The sequence below is a fragment of the Ochotona princeps genome, chromosome 20, assembly GCF_030435755.1.
Source record: "Ochotona princeps isolate mOchPri1 chromosome 20, mOchPri1.hap1, whole genome shotgun sequence".
Lineage (NCBI taxonomy): Eukaryota > Metazoa > Chordata > Mammalia > Lagomorpha > Ochotonidae > Ochotona > Ochotona princeps.
This window is the reverse complement of record NC_080851.1, coordinates 21,534,594-21,561,601: the sequence shown is the minus strand read 5'-3', so window position 1 is coordinate 21,561,601 and position 27,008 is coordinate 21,534,594. Positions and strand designations below refer to the sequence as shown.

Sequence of the window (27,008 nt, the reverse complement as noted above, 5' to 3'; positions counted from 1 at the left end):
GTGCAGTGTCTTGATTAGAATAGTCTCTAACTTACTGGTTACCAGCATTTCTCAGGATTGCTGAATGGACATTAAAATTTTAACATAAAACAGCTTAACTTTGTTTCAGGGTTACTGTTTATGCTTAATTTATTATGTTATATTTTCCCCTTTTTAACTTATTCCTTCATTGTTAAGCTTTGTGTTTTATGAGATTGAAACAGTGACATAGGAAACTATAGTTTTTACACTTAAGATTATATTCATGAGGGGTTAGCATCACTTCCTGTTTTCAGTAATGCTTGCTAGAGAAATTTTGTTGTCATGCATACTTTGAGGAAAATAACTTCTGTGTTAATATTTTATTGACAAATTATATTTTTAGGAACTGTTTTTATGTTTGTAATTTTTTTAGTTTTTAGGGTTTTTTTTGCTAGAATTATTTCTTATAAGATTTATTCAGTTATTTGAAAGAAAGAGTGACAGAAATCATCCATCTGCTGGTCCACTCCCCAAATGGCTGCAGCGGCCAGGGCTGAGCCAGGGCTGAGCCAGGGAGGGCCAGGGCTGGGCCAGGGCTGGGCCAGGGCTGGGTCAGGGCTGGGTCAGGGCTGGGCCAGGGAGGGCCAGGGCTGGGCCAGGGCTGGGCCAGGCAGGGCCAGGCAGGGCCAGGCAGGGCCAGGCAGGGCCAGGGAGGGCCAGGGCTGGGCCAGGGAAGGCCAGACAAAGCCAGGCACGGCCAGGGAGGGCCAGGGCTGGGCCAGGCAGGGCCAGGGCTGGGCCAGGGCTGGGCCAGGGCTGGGCCAGGGAGGGCCAGGGCTGGGTCAGGGCAGGGCCAGGCAGGGCCAGGGAGGGCCAGGGCTGGGCCAGGGCTGGGCCAGGGCTGGGCCTGGGAGGGCCAGGCAGGGCCAGGGGAGGGCCAGGGCTGGGCCAGGGCTGGGCCAGGGAGGGCCAGGCAGGGCCAGGGGAGGGCCAGGGGAGGGCCAGGCTGGGCCAGGGCGGGCCAGGCAGGGCCAGGGCTGGGCCAGGCAGGGCCAGGGAGGGCCAGGCTGGGCCAGGCTGGGCCAGGCAAAGCCAGGCACCTGGAATCCGTGCAGTGCTCCAGTGAACTGCAGAGGGCGCACGTACTGGGAGTGTCTTCCACTGCTTTGCTAGGCAGATGAGCCAGCAGCTAGGTGGGAAGGGAAGCAGGCAGGACTACAGTGAGAACTGTTGTGGGAAGCATGTTTCACAGGTGCAGCTAAAGCACAGAGCTACAGCGTTGGCCCCTGCTGTACACTCTTAGTGTTCAAGTATTTTTAAGTTTAATTAAACTAATTTTGCAGTGTTATATGAAAGATAAGAGGATTGTTTTAGTTGTTTACCATTTTGTGGTTAGTCTTTGTTTTCGGTGATAGGCTTTTTGATGCTAAAACTTATTGGTTCCATTCTCTCCGGTAAGGACCCCGAACTCAAGCAACAATAGAAATCTTTATATTGCTCTCTGCGCTTCCAACGTCGCATTCATGCTTCCCTGGCAGTTTGCTCAGTTCATACTTTTTACACAGGTAAGATGATGTTCAAATTGCCCATACTGAGTGTGGTGAGACCCATACTGAGTGCGGTGAGACCCATACTGAGTGCGGTCAGACCCATACTGAGTGCGGTCAGACCCATACTGAGTGCGGTGAGACCTGTTTGTTTCTGAGGTTTTGAAGAATGATTACCTTAGAAGATTTTTGCAATAATGGCATACATTTTGTGTAAATGAGTGATTTAAAAATGTATTCTCCAGCTATATCTATTTTGTTGCAAATATCAGGATTTCACTGTATGGCTGGTGTTCCATCATGAATGCAGGCCACATTTTCTATTTCCAGTTATCAGTACAAATATCTAGATTGAGTCCCATATCTTTGCTTTTGTGTAGTGAGCTGCTGCAAACATGGGGATTCAGGTATCTATTTTCATATGTTTATTTCATTTCCTTTGGATATATTACCAGGAATAGAATAGCTAGAGATCATTACGCTAAATAAAATAAGCCAGGCACAGAAGGACAAATATCCTATGTTTTCTCTTATTTGTGGAAGTTAATAGAGAGTATAAAAAATTGTGTAGAGGTGATGTCCTTTGATATTCAGCTATAAATGCTGCTTTACTGTGTAAGTGACCGTCTACTCTCTCTTCCCATGTTAAAAACAAAAGGGAAATGAAGACAAGGGGTAAGAGGGACTTGGGGTCTGAGTAATGTTTTGTTCTCTTTTCAAAGATTTATTTATTTGAAAGATATACAGAGAAGGAGAAATAGGGAATATTTTGTTCTTAATTTGAGCGTTGGTTATGAATATGCGCAAAGGACAAACTTGCGTGTCTGTATACTCACGTGCATCTCATGACATGTATACTGTTTTCCAGAACTGTCTAAGTGAGCTGGAAGATAATGCAACTGCATCCTACTAGCATATCATTTGTTTTAACAGATACTAATGATCAACATGTAAAAGATATATGCCATTAGTTTTATTCACAGATTTTCTGGTGGTTGATTGTCTCTGCACCTGTAAAAAAAAAAAATTTTTTTTCAGTTGTATGAATCTGGCTGGCTGCCAAGGGGTTTCTGTTTCTAATCCAGCTAAATGTTGGCTGATTTATCTTGGAAAGCAGACTTAATATTGAGAAATATTTTTCTGAGTCTTAGCCGTAATACTGCTTGAATAAACAGACTACGTCCCTTTGTCCAAAATAACTAAACAACCAACAGCAAGAAATTGCACAAGGGAAGCAGGGAGTGAACGCGCAGTTTAAGGAAAGTGTTCATGATGCTGATTTTCTGTTACAGCTGGTTTCCACCTGACAGACACACTCTGACCATGAAACTGGTCTGCACTGGAAGTGAGAATTTTTGCTAAGCAGCCTGAGCTGCTGGCTGCCAGTAGCCTCCATGCCGTTAGTGGGTGCTCTACATTTAAAGTGTTCTCTGTTTCAGTTGGCTCCCTGTTGGTGTCACAGAGTTCTCTGTGGTTTTCATAGAATAGCTTTTAAAGCGCATCACTGAAAGCAAAAGTGTTCATTCTGTCCTATATAAGAATTTATTTCCCATAATTAGTGTCAATGTTTTATTTTCCTCACAAGATGAATTTGTGAACTTCTTTTTTGTGTCTACCACTATTTGATTAAATGAGCTAGAATCAAGACAAAGAGTAAAACTATTTTTTGTAGTAGTGCCCCTTAAAATCTATCTTGAACCCGTTTCTCTCAAAACTTAGTTGGAAGTATTAGGAGTTAAATACATTTTCCTTTCCTTTTCAATATAATAACATGTCATTTTATTACAAAATACCAGCATTTTTGAAATACTGTGTCTTCCAGCCAAAGAAAGTCATGTGTACTAGTTTTAGATCGAGTTTAATTTCCCTCAATCAGAACCTTTTACAACAGTTTTAATTGATCCTTCATTAGACTTGTCCCCAGGCACTTTCTCTTATTAATGCATCTTAAAACATTGGGTATTTTACATTTGTTGGGTATAAAGTTTTATGTATGTTAATTAGACAAATGTTGTTATTGTGTCACTTAAATCTTCCAGATTTCTACATTTTTTGTTGGGTGATTTTAGTTACTAAAAGCTGAGTGTGTTAAGTCTGTCATTTGAACAGTTGATTCGTCTGTTTTTAGTGCTTTAGATTCTTGAGCATTTAATGCAGTATTAAATCCACAATTGTAAAGAATACCTTTAATTTCTATGAAATGTGCCTGTTTATCTTAAAGTTTTTCTTTCATTGCTTCATGACCTTTTGTTAGTGTTTGTTGCATCTTTTGCCACTCTTTAATAGTCAGCATTTTTGGGCCCGGCGGCGTGGCCTAGCGGCTAAAGTCCTCGCCTTGAATGCCCCGGGATCCCATATGGACGCCGGTTCTAATCCCGGCAGCTCCACTTCCTATTCAGCTCCCTGCTTGTGGCCTGGGAAAGCAGTCGAGGACGGCCCAAAGCTTTGGGACCCTGCACCCACATGGGAGACCCAGAAGAGGTTCCTGGTCCCGGCTTTGGATTGGCGCAGCACCGGCCCGTTGCGGCTCACTTGGGGAGTGAAACATCGGATGGAAGATCTTCCTCTCTGTCTCTCCTCCTCTCTGTATATCCGGCTTTCCAATAATAATAAAATCTTAAAAAAAAATAGCATTTTGGTATCCTTATGTATTGCTTTATCAGCAGCGTTTAGTTAGTACTTTTTGCCTTGAATTTTTTAAGACTATCTTTTAGTTAGCTCGTGTAATCCCTGCGTGAATCATGTAATTATTGATAAATGGGGTTTGAAGCCCGCCTTTCACCAAGGCAGCTGCGTTGTCTTTGCTCTTTCTGCCCCGGGGTGTTCAGACCCTCTCCCGTCGGTGGTTGTCTGCTCTGTCATTCCATGTCTCTGCTTTATTTCACATACTTACTTTAATTCTTTCATTGTGCACCCTAGAAGCAAAAGCCTTTATCCTTGATTTAGGAAGTCCTTTGTAAATTAGTATTCTTTACTTCTTTCCAGGTAAAATAAGGACCTTAAAACAGTTTAGCTCATTTATTTTCATTATGGCTTAAGTACCATTGTATGTGTCTATATATGTATTTGCATGTTTATATACATTTGTATAATGTGTTTATGAATATACTCATATACATATATAACATACTTTTTTATTTTTTAAAATTTATTTTATTTTTATTTTAAAGTCAAATATACAGAGAGGAGAGAAAGATCTTCCATCTGTTGCTTCACTCTCCAAGCGTCTGCAACAGGCAGAGCTGAGCCAATCAGGAGCCAGGAGCCTCTTCCAGGTCTCCCACATGGTTGCAGGATCCCAAGGCTTTAGACTCTCCTTGACTGCTTTCCCAGACGACAAGCAGGGGAGCTGAATGGGAAGGGGTGGCCGGGGTTAGAACCTGTACCCATATGGGATCCCGGTGTGTGCAAGGCGAGGACTTTAGCTGCTAGGCTACCGTGTCAGCAAACCTCGTAAGATAACATCTTGCTTTTTTGTATAGCAACACTAATTTTTCTGTCATTTATTTTCTTATACTTGAACCCTTTCTCCAAGCTTGCACATGAGACCTTACATTTTCTGTCTGAAGATTATCTACTAGTAATCGCTTTCAGTGTGGACTCTCTAGTGGTGACTTTTGCTTTCCTGCCTATGAAGGACCTTTGTCACTGAAGAGTATTTTTTTCTGAATGTGGAATCCAAGGTCAGAAAATACGGTGTCCTTAGGGAATATCTTTTCTGTATCTTTGATTCCTTTGTAGTGAAAAGTTAGTTGTAAATCTCAATTTTGCTTTCTGAGAATATTCTTTTTTTTTCTAGCTTTACATTCCGTTCACCTGAGCCCATCCCTCCACACATGTACAACTCCTCTATTATTAGCATCTTGGATTAATACAACACATTTGTTTTAGAATTAATGACCCAGTGTTGATACATTAAGATATTGATTGATTGATTGATTGATTGATTGCTGGAGTGCAACAGAGAGAGAGGGAGAAAAAGAGATCTTCTGTCCACTGTTTCAATGAGCAGTGGTCAGAGAAGCTCGATGTGGGCTGGCTTGAAGCTGGGAGTCGAGATCTTCATCCTGGTCTCCGACGTGGGTGGCAGGGGTCCAGGAGCTCAGACCTCTTCCACTGGCGTCTTAGGAATCTTAGCAGGAAACTGGCTCAGAAGCTAAATAGCTGGAACTCAAGTAGGCACTCCAACATGACAGGCCAGTGCCACAAGCAGTGACAGCATGGTATACAGCAGTCTGTGGCTCTGCTACATTAACTACCACGGTTTTATTGGCATTCACTCTGTGGTGCGCCATTCTGTGGGTTTTGACAGATGTGTAATGATATATATTTGTTATTCTGTTGCCATTCAGAATAGTTTCAGTGCCCTAACAAACCCCCAACCCATGCCCCATTCTTCGTCTGTTTACCCCTGCCCACAGCTTCTGACATCCACTGATTTTCTTGTCCTTTCTGTGGATCTTTGTAAAATACCATTCAGTTGGCACTATGCAGTAGTAATTTCCAGGCAGACTTAACATCTTGCCATATACATTTAAGTTTCCTTCATGCCTTTCATGGTCCTCTGGCTCCTGTCTTTTCATTGCTGAATACTGTTGTTTGATGGAGTCAAAATCTGCTCATATGCTTGCCTGTAGAAAGACTAATTACGAATGCTTCCGGTCTGTGGTGATCATGACTAAAGTCATTGTAAGTGTTCTATGCAGGATTTTGTGTGTTCATAAATTTAGGTCCCATTGAGTAAAAACCCAGCAGTGGAACTGCTGGGCTGCATATAAGATGATGATTAGTTTTGTAAGAGGTTGCCATTATGTCCATTTTTGAAATTTCAGCCATTCCAAGGAAGCAGTGGTAATTCCTTATTGATTTCATCAGTAGCTCTAGGGACACATATGTTAAGCATTTTTTACATGTGCTGTGCACCTGTGATCTTCAGTGAAGCTTTTAATCAGTGTTTTGTCCATTTTTATATTCACTTATTTTCTTATTGTTAATGTTCAAGAATTGTTTGTGTATTTTGGATCATACTCATTAATAATCCCCAGCTTACCTTTTCATTTTGTTGATAATAGTATCTTTAAGAGCAGAAGTTTTTAGTTTTTTTTTCAAGATTTATTTTTTTAAAAATTTCTTGGAAAGTCAGCTATACATAGAGGAGGGGAGGCAGAGAGCAAGCTCTTCTGTCCATTGAGTCACTCCCCAAGTGGCTGCAACGGACAGAGTTGACCCAATCTGAAATCAGGAGCCTCTTACAAGTCTTCCACACGGGTGCAGGGTTCCAAGCTTTGGGCCATACTCGACTGCTTTCCCAGGCCACAGGCAGGGAGCTGGATCCGAAGTGGGGCCACCAGGATGTGAACAGTCCGCATATGGGGTCCCAGCATGTGCAAGGCAAGGACTGTAGCCATGAGGTTACAGTGCCCAGCCCTAGAGGTTTTCAGTTTTAATGTGATACAGGTTACTATTTTTTGTTCATATGTTTGATCTTTTGTGTAAGAATCTAACTCCAAAACCAAAGCCACCTAGATTTTCTACTTCACTTTTGAAGGTTTGTAGTCATAGATTTTGCTTCTAGGTGTCAGATCCATTTTTAGTTAGTTTGAGCACAAGGCTTGTGTCTGTTCATCTTTATGCATATGGATGTCCATGTCCAAAATCATTTCTGGAGATTTCTCCATTGGATCATCTTTGCTGCTAGCCGAAGCTCAGCTGCCTTTATTTGTGTGGCTTGTTTCTGGTGCTGTATTGTGTTCCGTTGATCACTTTCACTATTTTTTCTGATGCCACACTGTCTTGATTAACTTTATATGAAGCCTCAAAGTCAGTCTGCCATCGCCTTCTTAGAATTATCTTTTTTCTGTTGGCTTTGAGTAGTTTCTACTGAGATATGCCTATCAGTTAGGTTTTTTATTTTATTTTATTCTTCTTTGGAGGGATATGACGATATGAAGTGATATGATATGCTTCGTAACTCAGTATTGAATTCTCGGGAAGCTCTTGGCCATAAAATGCCTTTAAATATAGATTCTACCTCATTCCTGCCTCTTTTCCCGAGACACAAAGTATGAGATGTGGCCAGCATGGTGACATTGCAGGCTAATCCTCAGCCTGTGGCTCTGGCATTCCATATGGGTGCAAGTGCATGTCCTGGCTGCTATACTTCCTGACTCACCTCTTTGCTTTTGGCCTGGGAAAGTAGCAGAGAACGACCTGAAGTCCTTGAGTCATTGCATCCATGTGGGAGACCCAGAAGAAGCTCCTGGCTTCTAGCTTCAGGCCGGCCCAGATCTGGCCATTGTGCCCATTTGGGAAGTGAACCAGAGAATGGAAGATCTTTCTTGGTAACGCTTTCAAAGTAAAATAAAACTTTTAAAAAAAGGTTGTTCAACCTACATTATGTGCTCATACCTTTCTTGTCCTTTTTCTGAAGTCTTCCCTCCTCCCATGTCTGCTCATTGTTGACATAGTGTGGATATACTCTAAGGCTAATGGCTTGGTGACACTGTCCTCCAGAGAACATCAAAGTTCTCTTTGGCAAATAAGTAAAGGCACAGCAGTCTTGACAGCCTTCTTTCAGTTAGATGGGCTATTCCAAAGGTGAGCTTGAGTCTCTATAGTTGGCTTGATTTCTGGTTGGCTGTGACAGTTTCAGCCTTTCCGTTTCCTTGCTGGCTGCCCTGACTGCGGGCTGCTTCACCACCTGCGTCCCGCCGGCTTCTGCGCCTTCACCAGCAGGTGTCCTGGGGGGAGCACTGGCCCGATTGTCATGTTCATCAGTGCAGATTTCTTTCTCCTGATTTTATCTTTGTATTTCCTGATTTGTCTTTTTTGCTTTTATGTCTTTCATATATGTTTTTAAATATTTCACTTAAAACTAGTCTTTTGGACCCGGCACCGTGGCCTAGTGGCTAAAGTCCTCGCCTTGAATAATGCGCCAGGATCCCATATGGGTGCTGATTCTAATCCCGGCAGCCCCACTTCTCATCCAGCTCCCTGCTTGTGGCCTGGGAGAGCAGTCGAGGACGGCCCAAAGCCTTGGGACCCTGCACCCGCGTGGGAGACCTAGGAGAGGCTCCTGGCTTCGGATTGCCAAAGCACTGGCTGTTGCAGCCACTTGGGGAGTGAATCACCGGACGAAAGATCCTCCTCTCTGTCTCCCCTCCTCTCTGTATGTCTGATTTTGCAATAAAAATAAATAAATCTTTAGGAAAAACACTATTGTATTTCTCACTGGAACAGTTGGTTTAAAGTATTTTGCTTACTGTTATTATGAATACAGGTGTAACCCTTTTAAATTTACCTTGCCTAAAACTGGGCAAGTATTGATTTTCTACAACTTTTTTCACTTTCACTTTTTTCTGTTTTCATTTCAGATAGCTTCATTATTTCCCATGTATGTTGTGGGGTACATTGAACCAAGCAAATTTCAGAAGATCATTTATATGAACATGGTAACATTACTAATATCTATAAGTCAGATATTAAGATAAGTTTCCAGAGTTTATGAAACTGCAGATTTATGTGGCACTTGCTTTTTGGCAGTGTTTACTATATGTGGCACTGATGATGACAGACAGACCTGGAGATGAATAGCACAAAGACCAGCGCAAACAGATGGCACTTTCAGCTGGAGGCTAGATGTGCTGTGCCATTGTTATGTATCTCATTATTGCATTATTCTTCAAATTGCAATTTCTCCCCTCAACCTCAGACTTTTTAACTTTATATGAATATGATACTGCTGAAATTTTGTTGTTACCTTTTTGCTTTTATCTTAGTTCCTAAAAATATCTTCCTTAAAAACATAGAAAGATAATAAAACTTCCTAAGTGATTGAAATCTCCAGTAATACAATAAAAATATGATTACAGAAACCAATATTGAAACTAGGTATTCCATTATTGAAACAATAGAAAAAATGTTATTTTTTATCATTACTGTAAAATATTTGCTTGCTTTTTCAGATTTCAGTTCTTCTTTGTTTCATTCTGATGTTTGGAAATCCAATGTACTTATCTTCTTATTATTCTTCATCTTTGTTAATGACATGGGTAAGTGTTAGTTAAGTTCATTAAGACTGCTTTTAACCTGTGCAGTAGCAGGTTTGCCTTTAGTACAAGAATGGGAGAGGATGTTGGGGCCCTTTCCAGACTGTCACTCACATGAAAGGTGTTTTCCCAAACAAAGCTTTTTCTACCTCATCTTTGAAAACAATACAGTACAAACTCCTCCTTTTTGAGAATTGGCCAGCTAAATATTTTTTTTAATTATTTTGCATTATGTGACAGTTTCATAGGCTCTGGGAATCCCCCTACCCCTCCCCCTCCCCTCCCCCCTGGTGGATTCCTCCACCTTGATGCAGTACTACAGTTCAAATTCAGTCAAGATTCTTTCCTTGCAAACGTATACCAAGCATAGAGTCCAGCTACTTATTGTCCAGATGGGTTGAACAGTTTCTTGGGGAGACCATTTCTGGTCCGAAGTTAGAGCTGGTAGAATATCATCCCAGTCAATTAAGAGTCCCAATATAAGAGAGGGTATACCTAAGAAGCCGTTGGACTTGACTGGACAGTAAGATGCTGGACTCTGTGTTTGGTATATGCTTGCAATGGGGGAATCTCAACTGAACTTGAACTGTGGTTATGCAACAAGGAGGAGGAATCCACCATGGTGGGGGGGTTTGGGGAGGGGTGGGGAGAACCCAAGTGCCTATGAAACTGTGTCACATAATACAATGTAATTAATGAATTAAAAATAATAAATAATAAAAAAGAGTCCCAATATAACATCAACAGCAATTTGCAACATTATGGAATTGACATGGTTTTGAGTAACCAGTATGTTTAAAAAAAAAAAAAGCAAGTTCTTAACCACAACCTATGATTAGCTCATTGACATTTCAATTTTAGTTTATATACAGGACCAGCTGCTATATACCTTAAAATGGCTATAAGGTACCATTCAGCTGTCTCGTGTCTATTTAATTTTCGTATTAGGCATTTGTTGTGTTGAAGTATAATTTTGCTGATCTTGGCAGATTTTAGGATAATCTAGACTGGCTTGTAACTCTAACAAGACATTTGTCGACAATTAAGGTGCAGAACATTTTTGTGGGGGGGTGTGTGCAGGAAAATCCTCAACACCATGGTGAGGAGTGACTAATCTTTGTGTCCCACCCAGCAAGGCATGAGCCAATCCATGCCAGCTCTTTCCTGTCAGATTCCAAGCTCTACTTTTTGTTATTTGTCTATTTATTTTAGGTTTTTTTTAGTTTGTATGATTGTTTGTTTGCTATGAGGGGTTTTTGAAGCGATCCCGATGGTCATTGCGAGGGAGAGTGGGGGTCCAGAGGTGGAGCCAGCTAAATATTTTTAAATGAGCATAAGGTATTAGGGTTGGCTTTAAAAATATCTCAACATTTTGGGGAGCCCTGTGAACTGCCTTCACAGGTTATGGAGTACTCTTTAGAATATCTTCAGTGGTGGCAAGCCTTAATATATATTTTAAAGATTTACTTATTTACTTATAAGACTGAATTACAGAAAGAGAGAGAGAGAGAGAGAGATCTTCCATTCGCTATTTCACTTCACAAATGGCTGCAAAAGCTGTGGCTGGACCAGGCTGAAGTCAAAGCCTGGAACATCCAGGTTTCCCACATGGGGTGCAGGGACCCAAGCACTTGGGCCATTTTCTGTTGCATTGTCAGGTATGCTATTGGGCAGCTGGATCTGAAGTGGAGCGTCAGACCCTCAAACTGTTGGCTCTCATGGATGCTGGCAATATAGGTAGCGGCTTAATCTACTAACATACAACATTGGCCCCTAGCTCCTCATCCTTCAAGAATACATTTGATTTTTGGGCACAAACAATATCTTATGAGTGAAGTGGGCCATTGGGTGGGGGTAGTACAGACATGGATTAAAATATGGCTTGGGAACAATTAGCCTAGTGGTTATTCATATCAGAGTAACCTGAGTTTAATTCCCAGTTACAGCGCCTGACTCCACCTTCCTGCCAGTGGAGACCTTAGGAGGCAATTGAGAATGTGCAAGGAATTGAGTTCAATACGTGACAAAGCTCGATTAGGTTTCTGATTCACAGCTCAGCCTCAGCCATTGCGGGTAATTGAGGAATGAACCAGTGGTTGGAGTTCTGACTGTTGTCTGTCTCTCCAACAAGTAGGTTTTTGAAGTAGTATGATATATTTCTCTCTCTCTCTCTCTCTCTCTCTCTCTCTCTCTCCCTCCCTCCCTCCCTCCCTCCCTCCCTCCCTCCCTCCCTCCCTCCCTCCCTCCCCCTCTCCCTCTCCCTCTCCCTCCCTCCCTCTCCCTCTCTCTCCCTCCCTATAACTCTTACAAATAAGTCCTAAAATGAGCCTGTGATACTTAGTAGTAATACTAATTTTCTTTGGGGACAAGAGTTATCTGTGCAGGCAGTTTAGAAAGTGTTTAGAAGGGGTTCCTGACTTGTTCTGAGCAGTGGCAATAACTGTAGTCTGTGCACATGTCGGACTCATCAGGTGACACTCACCTGGATATGTATTAGGGATAGGTGTTTCATAAATGGCTACTTTGTAGTCACACTTCTAATACCTGTAAGTCAGAAGCAGAAATTTTCTCCCCTACTTTCTCCCACACTGCTCAGAGATGATAGCAGCTGTAGCAGTGCCGACGCACAGCACTTTCCCATGTGTGAGGGGCAAGTATTGTCTTCGGTATTGTCTCCGTGTTAATATTTTTGCTTCCCATGTCCTTTTGTGTCATAGGAATTAGCCCCTCCTCTTTTTCTTTCCCCAAAAATATACACTGTTTCTTTTCCGCATATTATGAAAGTTGTCTGCATTACAAGTAGAGAATTCCTAATAGTTTGCTCATCCACCTTTTTATTTAAAAAACAAAATCAAACTTGTTTTGAAATAAAGCACAGGTCCAGGAAACCGTACAAAACAAATATTTAAAGTGATGATTGGATACTGACTAGTACTGACAATTACTGATTAAAAACTATTATTTAGCAAACATCTCTAGACTGCCAAATAACAGTTTTGACTTTACAGTCAAAATAAGGATATTTCCAGCCATGCTGCAGCCCTCCAGGTGGCCTGTCTGGGCGGCCTGTCCCAGTTGTCTAGTGCTGAGACACTTTGACTGCCTTGACTAGTATAAGCATTTCCTTGCATTTTGTCAGTTTCCAAAGTTTCTTTTTATCTAAGATTTCCATATAAAACACATTTGCTAATGAACCTGGGTCACTGAACTTGAGAATCCCTGCTCCACAGTTCTCCTTTGAACCTCAAGAAGTATCTTTGCACGTCCCTTGACATCAGTATTTCCACTGTGTTAGCATTTGGTGGGATGCTATGACAAAACGTCTTGCAGTGGCTGCCTTAAGCATCAGACTTCTTTCCCACAGCATTGGGAAGCCCAAAGTCAAGGTGCCAGCCAATTAAGTTCCTTCCTGGTTTGTAGACAGAAGTCGTTTTCACTGTATGTTTGCAAGGTGGGAGGCAGAGAACATTTCTCTCTGGCCCTCACAAGGTCACTAATGTTCCATTTGTGAGAGTCCTTCTTTGTCATCTAATCACCTTCCAGTTACTCTGGGAGTTAAAGCCTCAATAGATGATTTTTGGAAAGATACAACACCATGAAGGAGATAGATTTTGAGGAACCTGACTTTATTCTTGGGTCTCAACTCCAGCTTGCTACCTTGCACAGACCCACGGCCATTCCTGATTTCCTCATTCAGTGCAGGAGGAACACTTCAGAAAGTTTTGGGGAAAATAAAACTAAAATTTAAGGATATTTTGCTGCAAAAGAAGTTTAAATCATATATACATACTTAAGATTCATTTTCCATACACTTCCTGAATGCCTTTGTACGAATACACATGCCATCCACACATCACACCCACAGTTTAGAGGAGTCCACTCTGCAGGAAAGAGCAGAGCAACTCGGGGATTATCTTGATTGAAGGAGCGACTTCCTGGTGCACAAAGCCTTGAACTCTCAATCTGGGGGAAGTTGCCATGCTAATTATTGAAAAATCAACAGTTCAGGTGGAAATCGGCTAATGTTAAAGAAAAAAGGAAGATGGCCAAGTAATTTTTAAATGAGCAATTGATATATTTGTAAAGAATGAATGTTAATTTTATTTTTCTTATGCGCATTTTAGGCAATAATTCTACACAGATGTAAAATTCAAAAATTTGGAGTATCTGAACTCAACTATTGGGTAAGATTGAACTGTTTCAGTATGTTTTATTTAAGCTGTGCTTTTTGTTAGTATAAACCAAATACAGATAATATATTTAAAAACTTTAAATTTAGAACCTTACTGTTTTTTGAAGGGGAGAATGGAAAGAAAGGGAAGGGAAGTCTAGGGGGAATTTCTGTACCTACAAAACTGTATCAGGGAAAATTTTTAAAAATTGAGAACATTTTTACTTTGCATTATCAAAGGCTTAGTGCTAGACTAAACAAAGAGCTAAGGAAGGAAAAATAAAAAGGCCATAGCTTGTACCCTAATCAACTAAGTAAGATTATTAAAAAATAATTTTAGAAAGGCCATAGCTCAGCAGGAATATAGGGAAGGGCTCCAAGCAAGATCAAATGAAGATATGCCAGTTTTATTGATATACAGTGTATTTTAAAGTAATCACAGAGCATAAAATCTATAATAGTATATCATTTTAAAATTTTCTTTAACAGGCCCAGCTCAGTAGCCTAGTGACTAAAGCCCTTGCCTTGCATACATCGGCATTCCATACAGGTGCTGGTTCATGTCCCAGCTGCCCTACTCCATCAATCTCCTTTTTCCTTCCTTCCCTCTTTATTTTTGAAAAAACATAGCTTCAGTCCACTATATAGTTGCAGGCTTAATGCACCACTAACACTAACATTCAGGAACTAAAGAGTACAAAGACCTTAGTTCCACAGGAGTAGAAACAAAGATTAAAAGCAACAACCAAATCACAAAATGTCTGTTCTTATACATTTTTTTGTATTGTATGTTAATACAATACTAGCAGAAAACATTTGTCTTTTAAGAACTGGTTTATTTCACTAAGTGTACAATCTACAGTTGCTTGCATTTTGATGGAAAAGGCAGGACTTGATTTTTTTTCTGTGTGTCTGAATAGGATCCATAATGTATATAAACCACATTTTCTTTATTCAGTAATTATTGATATATGAGTTGATTACATATCTTAGCTGTTATGAATTGAGCTGTATAAACATGGGGATACAAATAACTGTCATGCTGATTTCGTTTCATTTGGATAAATTCCCAGGGGTGGGATGGCTGTTGGGGTGTGTTCTGTATCTATTATTAGATTTCTGAGTAATCTCCATGGTATCCTGCAAAATGGTTGTGCTAGTTACGTTCCTCCCAGCCATAGATAAGGGTACCTTTTACTGCATGTCCTCACCAGCATTTATTAAATTGTGGTTTGGGGGTGGTAGTCACTGTACTGTGGTGAGGTGAAACCGCATTGTTTTAATTTGTATTTCCCTAAGCATTTTTTCATGTATCTGTTGCTGTTTATATTTTCATTCTTCAGAAAAAAAAAAATGCCTGATTATGTTCTTTGCCCTGCACTTTAAGTATTTCCTTTGCAGAGCAGAAACTCCTTAGCTTGGTGTAATCTCATTTTTCGATTCTTGCTTTTATTGCCTTGGTTCTGGGGTCTGTTCCCACAAGTCTTTGGTATATCAACACCGTGCAGCTTGCTCAGTGTTGTCCTCTAGTACTTTGATGGTCTCAGGTCATAGATTTAGATCCTTGATCGATGGTCAGTTGGTTTTTGTGAGGTGTAAGGTAGGAGCCTTGCTCTGTACTAGTACAGACGTACATCCAGCTTTTCTAGCACCATTTGTAAGAGACACTGTTATTTCTCCAGGGATTGATTTTGGCTCATTTGTCAAAGACTAATTGCTTTTAGGTGCGTGGTTTAATTTCTGAGGTTTCTGTGTGTTCCGTCGTTCTACTTGCCTGTCTCTGTCTGTCTCTCTCTCTCTCATAGATTTATTCATTTTTACTGGAAAGGCAGATCAACAAAGAAAAGGAGACACAGAGAGAAAGATCTTCTGTCCACTGGTTCAATCCCAAGTGGCCGCATGACTGGAACTAAGTTGATCTGAAGCCAGGAGCTTCTTCTGGGTCTCCCACAAGGGTGCAGGGTCTCAAGGCTATGGGCCATCCTTTACTGCTTTCCCAGGCTCCAAGTTGGGAGCTGGATGGGAATTAGAGCAGCTGGGATAAGAACCGGCGCCCATATGGAATCCCACTGCATGCAAGGCAAGGATTTAGCCACTAAGCTATTGTGCCAGGCCCTACATGTGTTTTCCTAGCCTGGAGATGTTTTTATTATAACTGCCCTGTATATCTTAGAATCTGGTATTTTGAGGCCTGCAGCATTGTTGTTGCTTTTTAAAATTGCTTTAGCTATTCTGGGTCTCTTGTGTTTCCATATGAATTTTAGCACTTCTAATTTTAGCACTTCTTTCTAGATCTGAGAAGAATATTCTTGATATTTTCATTGGGATCCCATTGAATGTGTAAATCAGTTTGTGTAGTATGGATACTTTAATGGTATTTTCCAATCTGAACATGGAATATTCTTTAATTTTTTGTGTGTTTTCTGTTTATTTCTTCAGTGTCTTGCCATTTTCACTGTTAAGATTTTTCACATATTTGGTTAAATTTATTTCAAAATGTTTAGAATGTTTGTAGCTGTTGCAAATGGTGCTGATCTTACAAGTTCTTCCTCGGCCATGATATTTTTTAGGTATTCAAAGGTTGTTGATTGGATTCCCTGCAGCTTGCTAGTCTTTTTAAAGCTCATTAGTCCTTTGTGGAGTCATTGTCCCCTTATATAGTACCATGTCATCTGCAGCCAGGAATAGTTTGACCTTTCTTGTCTAATGGGTCTAGCTAAAACTTTAAAAGTTATATTGAATATTAATGATTAAATGGGCATCTTTGGTTCTGGATCTTAGTGGAAATGCTTCAAACCTTTTTCCTTGTAATATGTAATATGTAATATGCTGGCTGTGGATTTATCATGCATTGCTTTAATCGTGTTCAGGAATGTTCCTTCTATACCTAAGGGTTTTTTTTTTTCATGAAAGAATATTATTCATAATGCATTTTTACTTTTCTCCTTCAGGATTCCCTATAATGCTATATTTGATTTATAAATAACATCCCATGCTTTGCATGAGCTTTCTTCATTTTTATTTTTATTTTTATTCTTTGTGTTGGGTTGTTTCAGAATTCTATCCTCAAGATCGGAAATTGTTTGCTTCATTTGTTAAAGCGCTCAATCACATTTTTTTTTTTTACTTCAGTGATTGAAGTTTTCAACCCCAAAATTTCTCTTTGGTTCTTTGTAAAGATTTCTGTCTCCTTAGTGAGTGTTTTATTCATGTCACTGGTGGTTTTCCTCGTTTCTTTGAGCTGTTTTCTCTTATATCACAATCGAGTTTTAATCACTATTTTATATTTGATTGCCTTCACATAGGGTTCTCTTTCTGGAGAACACCAATGTTTGTTGCAAGTGCCATGCTTACACTGATTCTTCGTGTTTCTGGTATCCCTCCATTGACATCTATAATTTGGTGTAACAGTCCCTTATTTATAGAGTAGGTTTATTTGAAGACTTTATGGTGTAAATGGTTTGCAGCCTATCACTTGGCTTATTGCTTTGGCTTTGGTTCTAGCCGAGCCCAAAAATATAACCTCTGAGTGATTTCTTTTGCTTTAGTCGCTGACAGCTGTTTCTGTCTGACGCAGTAGTCTTGTCTGCAGCACTTCTTAGGACTAGAGGGGAATATGGTTTTCGGGGTAAGTATCTTCAGTCCACAGAGTTGGATATTAGTTACACTAGGGATTGTCTTAGCCAGGGCCTCATTATTAACACTCCTAGATGTGAAACTGTTCCTTTGTCCTGCTGCCCAGCACCGTAACAGTGGCCCTAGGACTGTGTTATGTCCATGGAACCTTCCCAAGCCTGGGACAGTGACGTTCATGCTGCAGGTTGTAATACACAAACCCTAGTCCCAGGATAAAGAACTAAATCCTGCTTCAGTCCTGCAAAGGTGACTGTAAGGTTTACAGAATGTGCACTATAGATGCTGGTCTGTAGAGGTGTAATTCAGGCAGTATTTTATCCTAGGCCCCCTGGCTAGATTCGATGAGTTTGATGAAGTGGTTAGTGACTATTACAGTCCTGGTGTTGCAGGATCCTTTGGGGTCATTACTCCTTTCTCCCAGTGTGCAGACCTGGTATTGGGATGCTAGTAGCCACCTACCTGAAACAGAGTAATGTAGAAGAGCATTCCAGATACTGGAAGTGACTGTGAGCTTTTCCAAAGGTGGTAACATCTCTATTCCTGGATCTCAATAGCAGAGATGGAGCTGCTCTCAGTTCTCAAGTAGCATGCAAGAGTGATGCTGCTGTGTGTGCCCAGGTTACTGCCTACTATGAGTCAGGAGATGCAGAGGAAACTTCCTCAGGTCGGGTTTGAAATATTATGGGTTGCTTTTAATGCTGGCCCCAAGAACCTGAGGGACCTCCACCCCACATCTCAGAATGAGTACAGCATCCAGCTGTATGCCTAGAATGCCTGCAATTGCGAGGTGCACAGGATCTGCTCTATTCTGCAGATCACCCTGACTGGCTCTGATCACTTCTGGTAACATGATTGCTTGCTGTCTGTTGAGTCAGAACAGAGTTCAGTGACAATTCTGCCATACCCAGTTGAGTCCAAGGTTGGGAGACAGGAGAACAAGTATGGTTAGACAATGTGGCTTCTCCTTCCTAAGCCAAGTAGCCAATGAGATCCCAGCTGGCTTCCTGGACTGGAGTTAGTGGGTGGAGACTGTGGGTTTCTGCTTCAGTTAAAAGCTGCCACAATCACTTCCTCCCACCATGTCTGAGGAGATGACACTAGCAGGTAGCTCGCAGCTGCAGAGCTGCAGCTGTTTGTGGAGTCGGCCGGAAGCTTCGTAACCCGTCAGCCAGCTGCAGTGCATAATGGTCCTCTTTCCTCATTGTACCCCAGAAGCTCTCTTCTGCCACTTTTTGCACTGCAAATTTTTATCATCCTCCCAAGGGACTCTGATTGCTGTGGGAGAGAAAGAGTGTTTTAAAACATCAAGACTTGAGAAGTGTTCTTGCTGCTATTAGCATAGCCTTGATTCCAGTTCCTTGCACTGTTTGTGTATGCATATCTCTGTGAATGAGATCATGAGTTCATAATTAAATGTACAGTCCTCCACAGCTAGTGACTGGCTTGTGACCTCAGCTTTCCTCCAGCTCCCCCCAGTAAAGCACAACAGGCTGCAATCTGCTGGAACTCCATTCTGTAGCTGAAGGCAGCCTGTCCCCCAGCACCTCCCGGCGTCTGCCTCTGTAGATACTTTGATCTGCTAGAACAGAATAAGATTCACTCTGCCAACATTGAAGAGTGGAGGTCAGGGGAGAGACTCAGACAGTGGGCCTGCGGGGATGCAGTTTATGCTGTGGGTCCGTCACCTGCTGTATCTCTGTCTCTTATGTCATAAGCAGGGATGAAACACGAAAGCCCTGATAGTGGCCAGGCGAGCAAGGAGATCTGTGCCCCCATGTGTCCAAAGTATGTATCTTCCAGACCCTTCCACCATAGAATAGGGCCTGAGATGGAGCACCGAGAAGCACCAGCTGAAATAACTGTAGGAGCATTTCAAGAGCTGTGAAATCTAAATTGTCACTTTAACATTTTAAAATAGGTCAGGGCTTGCATATTAAACCTAAACAGAGATTTCTGAAATTAAATGCTAAAATAGGATGCAAAGTTCCTAGCACACTTGTACTCTACTAGATGCAATAGAAGCCACTCAATTCTAGCAAGAATGAAGATAATAACATTCAGGGGCCACTGCTGCAACATAGCAGGTAAAGCCACCGCCTGCAGTCAGCATCCCATGTGGTCACCAGTTCGTCTCAACTAATCCACTTCAAATCCAGTTCCTTGGTAATATGCCTGGGAAAGCAGTGGAGGCTGGCCTAAGTCCTTGGGTCTCTGAACCCGCATGGAGACCCCAAAGAAGTTCTTGGTTCCTGGATTCCATCCCACCCAACCCTGACCCTTGCAGTCATTTGGGTGTAAGCCAGCAGATGGATGGTTTCTGTATGTCTCTTCGTCTAACTCTGCCTTTCAAGTAATTAAGTAAATCTTTTTTAAAAAGGAAAATGTTAATGAAAAAAGATACTAAGTGGATGCCAGTACTGAGATGAATAAGATATCAATAATGATTTTAAAGTAGCATAAAAAACACTACAGAGAAAAACTTTAAATGCTCTGGAAACAAACGAAAATACTAGAAAATCCTACCGGAGGAACAGAAATTTAAAAAACATACAGGACTGGGATTACGGCTTGTAACACCAGCACCCGTGTCACAGTGCCACGTTGAGGCTCTGCTGGTCTGTGTTTAATCCAGCTTCATGGTAATGTGCCTGGGGAGGTGGGGAAGGTGCTGGAAGGTGCTGGAAGAGACCCACTGCCACCCGTGTGGGAGGCCAGGATGTCCTTCAGCCTAGCCAAGACCTGGTTATTACGACCATTTGAAATGGATTACAGATTCTTCTGTTTCTCTGTCACTCTTCCTTTCAAATAAATAAATCCTAAAAATAAAAGTAGGCAGTCTTGGCGTCCTAGAGCTGGACAGTCAAACGACTGAAGCACAAAGCTTGCCAAGATGGCCTGGTGACTAAATGAGTCCAACAGTGGAAACAGCGGTGTACTCGAAGACAGGAGGGCAGCAGTGAATGAATTTGAATTCTTTTGCTCATTTGCTCTGCTGGACGCTCAATTTTCCTTCCTTGTTTCCTGTTTCTTTTACCATATGCTCTCCAAAGAGCTTTTCTGCCAGCTTTCTTCCCCCTTTTTACCCAATTTTTCTTTTCACAAGTGAAGCCCTTCTGAGATCAATGCCTTCCTCTTAGGCATCCTCCAATCTACTGGATTTTCCTACGTCACAGGTGAACTCTCCTCCTTAGGTGACTTAGTTGAGCCTCAGACCCCCGCTTCCTGCTCTCCCCACGGTATGACTGTAGCTCCCCTCTCGGGCTCCGCAAGGCTCAGGGAAGCGGCTTGGAGTAGAATTCTGCAGTATTTGTTGTTTCCTTTTCTGTTTTCTGGTATCAGCCTGTGGTTTCCATATTTGTGGCTCTATTTTTCTTCTTGTTAAATGTTATATGAAAAGGTTCGTGTTTAGGATGCTTTTCAAATGCTATCAGGAAGTCCATATTCCCCCTCCTCTTTTACTTTTAGTCTTTAAAATATTTTTATTTTTATTTTAATCGAAAGGCAGAGCCACCTAGAGATGAGATAGGGAGGTTTTTCTATCTGCTGGTTAACTCTGCAAATGGCCACAGCAGCTGGGTTATGTCAGGCCAAAGCCAGGATCCTGGGAATTCCTCTGGTCTCCCACACGGGTGCAGGGGCCCAAGCATGGGGGCTGTTCTCCATGGCTTTCCCAGGCATGCTACAGGGAGCTGGATCCGAAGTAGAACGGTCATGTCTTGAACCAACACCCATATGAGATGCACGTATCCCAGGTGCCAACTTAACCAGTTATGCCACAATGCTAACCACCTCCCTTCCCCATCTTTCCCCAGATCCCCACATTGAGACGGCAGATTTACAGAAAGAAGGAAAAGAGAAAGATCTACCCACTGTTCACTCCCGAAATGACTGTAGTGGCCAGAGCTGAAACCAACCTGAAGCCAGGAGCCAGGAACTTCCTCAGGGTCTCCTACATGGGTATAGGGTCTGAAGGCTTTGGGCTGTCCTCCATTGCTTTCCCAGGCCACTAGCAGGGAGGGAGCTAGATCAGAAGTGGAACAGCCAAGACACATCTGTATGGCATTCTGGTACTTGGAAATGGAGGATTAGCCATTTGAGCCACTGCACTCTCCTGTCTTTAATCAAAGCCATCCAAGCAGAAACAAAACCCAAAAATGAACAGAAGCCTGCTTGGAAATTTTAATTCATATTTCCGTTTTCAAAGGGAAAGCTAAGTTTTCAAAGTTCAAAATTCTTTACTTGAAGAAGCTCATTTAATTGTTTCCAAGAGTAATAGAACTTTTAATGTGTTATTTTGAAAGATTAATCTTCAATTAAGACTATAACATTTGAAAACAGACACATAACCCATCTCAATAAAAAATAGCAAAGATGGGCCCAGCGTGATAGCATAGCAGTTAAAGTCCTTGCCTTGCACGCACCAGGATCCCATATGGGTGCCGGTTCTAATCCCGGCAGCTCCACTTCCCATCCAGCTCCCTGCTTGTGGCCTGGGAAAGCAGTCGAGGACAGCCCAAAGCTTTGGGACCCTGCACCCGCATGAGAGACCTGGAGGAAGTTCCTGGCTCCTGGCTTCAGATTGACTCAGCTCCAGCCATTGCGGCCTCTTGAGGAGTGAACCATCAGACAGAAGATCTTCCTCTCTGTCTCTCCTCCTCTCTGTCTGCCTTTCCAATAAAAACAAATAAATCTTAAAAAAAAAAGCAAAGACAAGTCTAAAGAAAGGTTTCTTTAGACTTAAGATATATATAGCTCGAATGTTTTATGTGTTGTATAGCAGTGCCATCAATTTCGATTATTCACCATTGAACAAAATTTTGTAACATTGTTTGGAGTTACAGTTGACTGTTTTAGCTAGGCAGTTGGTAAGTGCTATTACTGGACTTATGTTTTATTTTCTAGCTTATTCAAGGTTGTGCCTGGTTGAGTGGAACAATCATTTTGAAATTCCTGACATCTAAAATCTTGGGCGTTTCAGACCACGTAAGTCCTTCCTGGTTATGAAATTCCATAAAGCTGGATAAAAACTCTGCAGCCATCTTATTTCATCACCTCACAGAGGTTGCATTTTTTTGTTTAAAGTCCTCAAGCTAGTTACAGGTAGAGTAGGCAAGAAAATCCTGCTAACTCATTGAGCTTTGGAATCTGCTGAGAAAAAAGTGTGCCACTAAATGCTGACTTGGTCTTCCAGGAAAAGTACTAATAATTTGTTAAAGTAGTAAATTTGTTTGTATCAATTAAAATACAAGTAATGATTTGTTTAAATTATAACTTTTAATTATTTTATTATTATGTGCCACTCTAGTCTCTGCTGTGAAAAGCAGAATTCAACACAGTTTTGTTTAATTGCGAACTAAAATTAAGACGCAGTTTGTTATTTTCTCCCTCATAAAGGAGATGCTGTCGTCATCCCATTAAGCACTCACGGATGCCCATGTTAACATTTCTAAATGTAAGGTTTCTTTGCCATGTACTACTGCTGTACATAGCAACTGATCAGGTCCATTTGTTGCTGTTTGTATGTGTGCCAAGTTCCTATTATTTCATTCTTAGTTTTTAATTCTTACTTTATGGGAGTGTATATTTTTATGATAAACTCTACTCATACCTTCGAAATTATTTATCTCTATTGGTTTTTGATTTTTGCTTCTTCTCCTGCTTTACATTATTACCTAGTTTTCTATGAACCTAAAAAGAAGCGCACGCATCCCATCGCAGTCTCAAGTAACTTGTCTGACAGCTGTGCACAGAACTTGACATTTTAGTGGATCAGTGAAATTATTCTTAGTCATTAATGATAAGTAAGAGCAGTGAAGGAATAAAAACCTATGGTAATCATTACAATTATCATTAATTTCGATCCCTGTAAAATGAATTGTGGTTTTGTGTGCCAAATATTTTCCTACTCCTGGCCTTCTGAAAAAGCAGTGAAAAAATATTTGTCTCATCTAGGAAGAGACTTTCAGCATCTTATTTTAGTATAATCACAACAGTGTGATAATTTTTATGAAGAGTAAGTGACACTTAGTGACTTTTTAAAGAAAATTTGTGGGAAATTAGAATTAAAAGATTTCTTGGTGCCAAAAATGGAAATCCATGCATGTTTTTTCATAGTATGTATTTTCTGTTAATATTTTAAATATTGCATCCATAGGTATTTTTCACACCAAACTACACTTGTCTTGTAATTTCATTTACCATGATTTTTTAAAAAAATACTCTCAATAGTTTGCAAAACATCAAATACCAAGCATTGTGACAGTATATGAAACACTGTAAAAATGAAAATAGAGAAAATATTTACAATTTGCAATGTGGCAGATTTCCATGGTGAAAACTATGGAAAGAAACTTTTGGAAAAAAATAAGTTGTCTGGTTTTAATATCTCTTGACTAAGTTCATATAGTTTCTTCTGAGCAAGTATTTTTATTTATCGTCTTGTCTTTGCTGATTTTTTTCCTGAGATCTTCTTTTTATTTCTCTACATTTTAAGTTACCTTGGTGTGTCAGAATACTATACATCTGATTTGTAGAGGCATCTATGTGGCTTGTGTGTGTCAGCTCTCTGTAGATCAAATCAGTTAGTTCTAGCAGTGGCCACTTCTATAGTTTAACTACCTTTGTTTTCTTCCAGATTCGCCTGAGTGACCTCATAGCAGCCAGAATCTTAAGATATACAGATTTTGATACTTTAATATATACCTGTGCTCCAGAATTTGACTTCATGGAAAGAGCAGTATGTTTATTTTTTTCTTTTTGTTCCTATGTTTTCTTTTAATCTGAAGTTCATTAGCATGCAATGTGATTTTAATTATTTTTGCTAACCATGTGGCCTTTCTAACCTATTTTCTGTAAATTAGTAAATAACACCCCCTGTATTAAAGAGAGAAATTCAGTAAGTGTGTTGAACATATGACTACATTAATTATTATTACAAATAATAATCTAGGCCATTTAGAGAAATGAGACCATTCAGGAAAACATAATTCAAATTTATTTTATTACATTTGATAACCCAAATGATAAAATCACATTTCAACAATAGGATTTCCAATAAAGGTGGTATACTACTTGTGAGTTTTAATGAGTATGTGAAATTGTTACCAAAATGTTTGGTTATTTTTAAAAATGCTCATTTATTTCTTTGAAACGGAGCACTGGGGGAGAGAGAGAAAAAGAGACATCATCAATTAGTCTTCCATCTCCCCACTGGTTCACTCTTCCAATGGTTGTGACGGCCAGAGCTGAGCAGTCCAGAGGCAGAAGCTTGGTTCTCCGTGCGGATCTCCCTCTCGCCTGGGAGATGCTTAGCCACTTGGACCATCTTCCACTGCTTTCCCTCATGCATTAGTAGGGAGCTGGATGGGAAGTGAGGCAGCCAGGATTGAAATGGGTGCTCATGTTGAATGCAGATATTCAGGTAGTGGCTTTACTTACTGTACCATAAGGCCAACACCATGTAACATTCCCTTGTACAAAAAAGGTCAAGTTGCTAAGATTTGAAACATTTGCATCTTTGTGGAATCATGGAACACAAGATCTGGACGAGCTCTGTGTAGGCACAAAGGCTCAGTCAGGTTATCCTGCACCTCCAAGTGCCCATGTATCATATGGCGCCAGTTTCTGTCCCAGCTATTCCACTTCCCATCCAGTTACCTGATTGTGGCCTGGAAGAGCAGTGGAGGAAGTCCCAAAGCCTTGGGATCATGTACTGCATGGGAGGCCAGAGGAGATTCCTGGCTGCTGGCTTTGGATGAGCTCAGCTGTGGCTGTCGCAGCCATTTGGGGAATGAACCAGCAGGTGGACGCTCTTTCTCTGTCTCTCCTTAGATCTTCTGATCTCTCTGTAGATCTGCCTTTCTAATAAAAAAATAAAAAAAATTTTTAAATGCACATGCCTTCTGCTTGCAGAGGAAGAAAACAAAATGGGAAAGACTTGTCTTAAGTACCATGGGAACCAGGTTCCAGAGCCTAGCCCATTGGTGGCTTAGCTTTGTCTTCATCGAACAGGAAGATGTTGTCACTGGGTTAGCCTGTTTAATTAAAATTCTGAATTAATGGAAAATCCAACAATGAAATTTTACATTATTCACTTAATCCAAACAGGTATTCCTTAACTTAAAAATGATTAACAGCCATTAGGATGTATTGGGTAGTTTGTTGTAGAACTGCACTGAGGAAAACACCCTAGTTCTTGCTTTCAAGAAGTATGTAATTTAGTTACATGGTATATCTCTCCCTGTCTCAGTAACAAGCTATGAGAATTACACTTTGAGTAATTGCTTCGGCTAGCTTTCTACCTTTCCAGCTCCGATTTCACTAAGGCAGGCGATGACACAGCAGCTCAGGAATCCATGAACAGCCATCTTGAAACTTAGTATTAAATAAGTAAAAATACAACTGAAAGAACAAAACACTAGATATAGCTTAACCTGGATTTAATTTTAAAAGCTTTTAACAGCTGCATATCATTTTTATAATTTTGTTTCTTACATTAAAATTAAGAGGTTGGTAAATAATGTGCTAATGACAAAGGCATTTTACTTTAAGAAATTTATGGTATGCAGTTTGATAGATTTTTTTACTCGTTTAAGGCAGATTTCAATAAATAATTTATAGCATAATTTTCTGTATTTCAGACTCCACTGAGATATACAAAGACATTACTGCTTCCAATTGTCATGATGGTTGCTGGTTTTATTTTTAAGAAGGTACTTAATTTTTTTTTCTTTTGGGTTCAAAATAAGGATTATAATGTGTTCCTGATTTGCCTGAGACAGATAAAACGTCTCTGAAGGTGCATGAAATAAGCTGCCACTCTTATAGAAAGCATCTTGTCCCCATCTGGTCCCCCACTTAGTAAAATAGCAAATTTAGGACACTAGGAAGAAGTTGTCCACATACTCAAGCTTAGAATTTGAGAACTGAAATAGACCTTAAACATCTATCTACTCAAACACTGATTTTTTTAAAAGATTTATTCATTTTATTACAGCCAGATATACACAGAGGAGGAGAGACAGAGAGGAAGATCTTCCGTCCAATGTTTCACTCCCCAAGTGAGCCGCAATGGGCCGGTGCGCACCGATCCGAAGCCGGGAACCTGGAACCTCTTCTGGGTCTCCCACGCGGGTGCAGTGTCCCAAAGCTTTGGGCCGTCCTCGACTGCTTTCCCAGGCCACAAACAGGGAGCTGGATGGGAAGTGGAGCTGCCGGGACTAGAACCGGCAACCATATGGAATCCCGGGGCTTTCAAGGCGAGGACTTTAGCCACTAGGCCACGCCGCCAAGCCCAAACACTGATTTTTTAATAGATGAATTTATAACTTGACCTTCTTTGCCTAGGGTAGGACTGGGATTAAACTGTTCCTGAAGACTCATTTTATCATTTAAAAACTTATTTCTCGTGTGGGTGTTTATATTAATGAATCTGAGCATGGTGATAATATTTCCTGAATCTGTTGATTTGGTTCTTTTCATAGACTACTCGTGATGTTTCGTGTGTCTTATCTACAAACACTTTTCTAAGGTAATTCCATCATTGTTTTTAAGACAGATTTTATTCAATTAAATAAGTGACTGTAACACTGTTGTTTTTCTCAAATGCACATTCATTAAGCTTAACGAGAGATGAACCAAACTTAG

The 27,008-nt window shown here is 40.8% G+C and overlaps 1 protein-coding gene across 2 annotated transcripts in view; it reads left to right on the top strand.

Annotated features, from left to right (window-relative positions):
- The window catches only part of DPY19L2 (dpy-19 like 2), a 71,640-nt gene that overhangs the window by 26,451 nt on the left and 18,181 nt on the right, over positions 1–27,008 (top strand). The window contains exons 9-16 of one of the 2 annotated variants that reach the window (XM_058678230.1): positions 1,421–1,526; positions 8,882–8,959; positions 9,473–9,559; positions 13,681–13,740; positions 22,266–22,346; positions 23,998–24,099; positions 26,003–26,074; positions 26,846–26,892. In XM_058678230.1, the coding sequence (XP_058534213.1) occupies positions 1,421–1,526; positions 8,882–8,959; positions 9,473–9,559; positions 13,681–13,740; positions 22,266–22,346; positions 23,998–24,099; positions 26,003–26,074; positions 26,846–26,892 (633 nt within the window). The remainder of the gene's footprint in view (positions 1–1,420; positions 1,527–8,881; positions 8,960–9,472; positions 9,560–13,680; positions 13,741–22,265; positions 22,347–23,997; positions 24,100–26,002; positions 26,075–26,845; positions 26,893–27,008) is intronic. The other variant, XM_058678231.1, reaches the window with a different exon arrangement.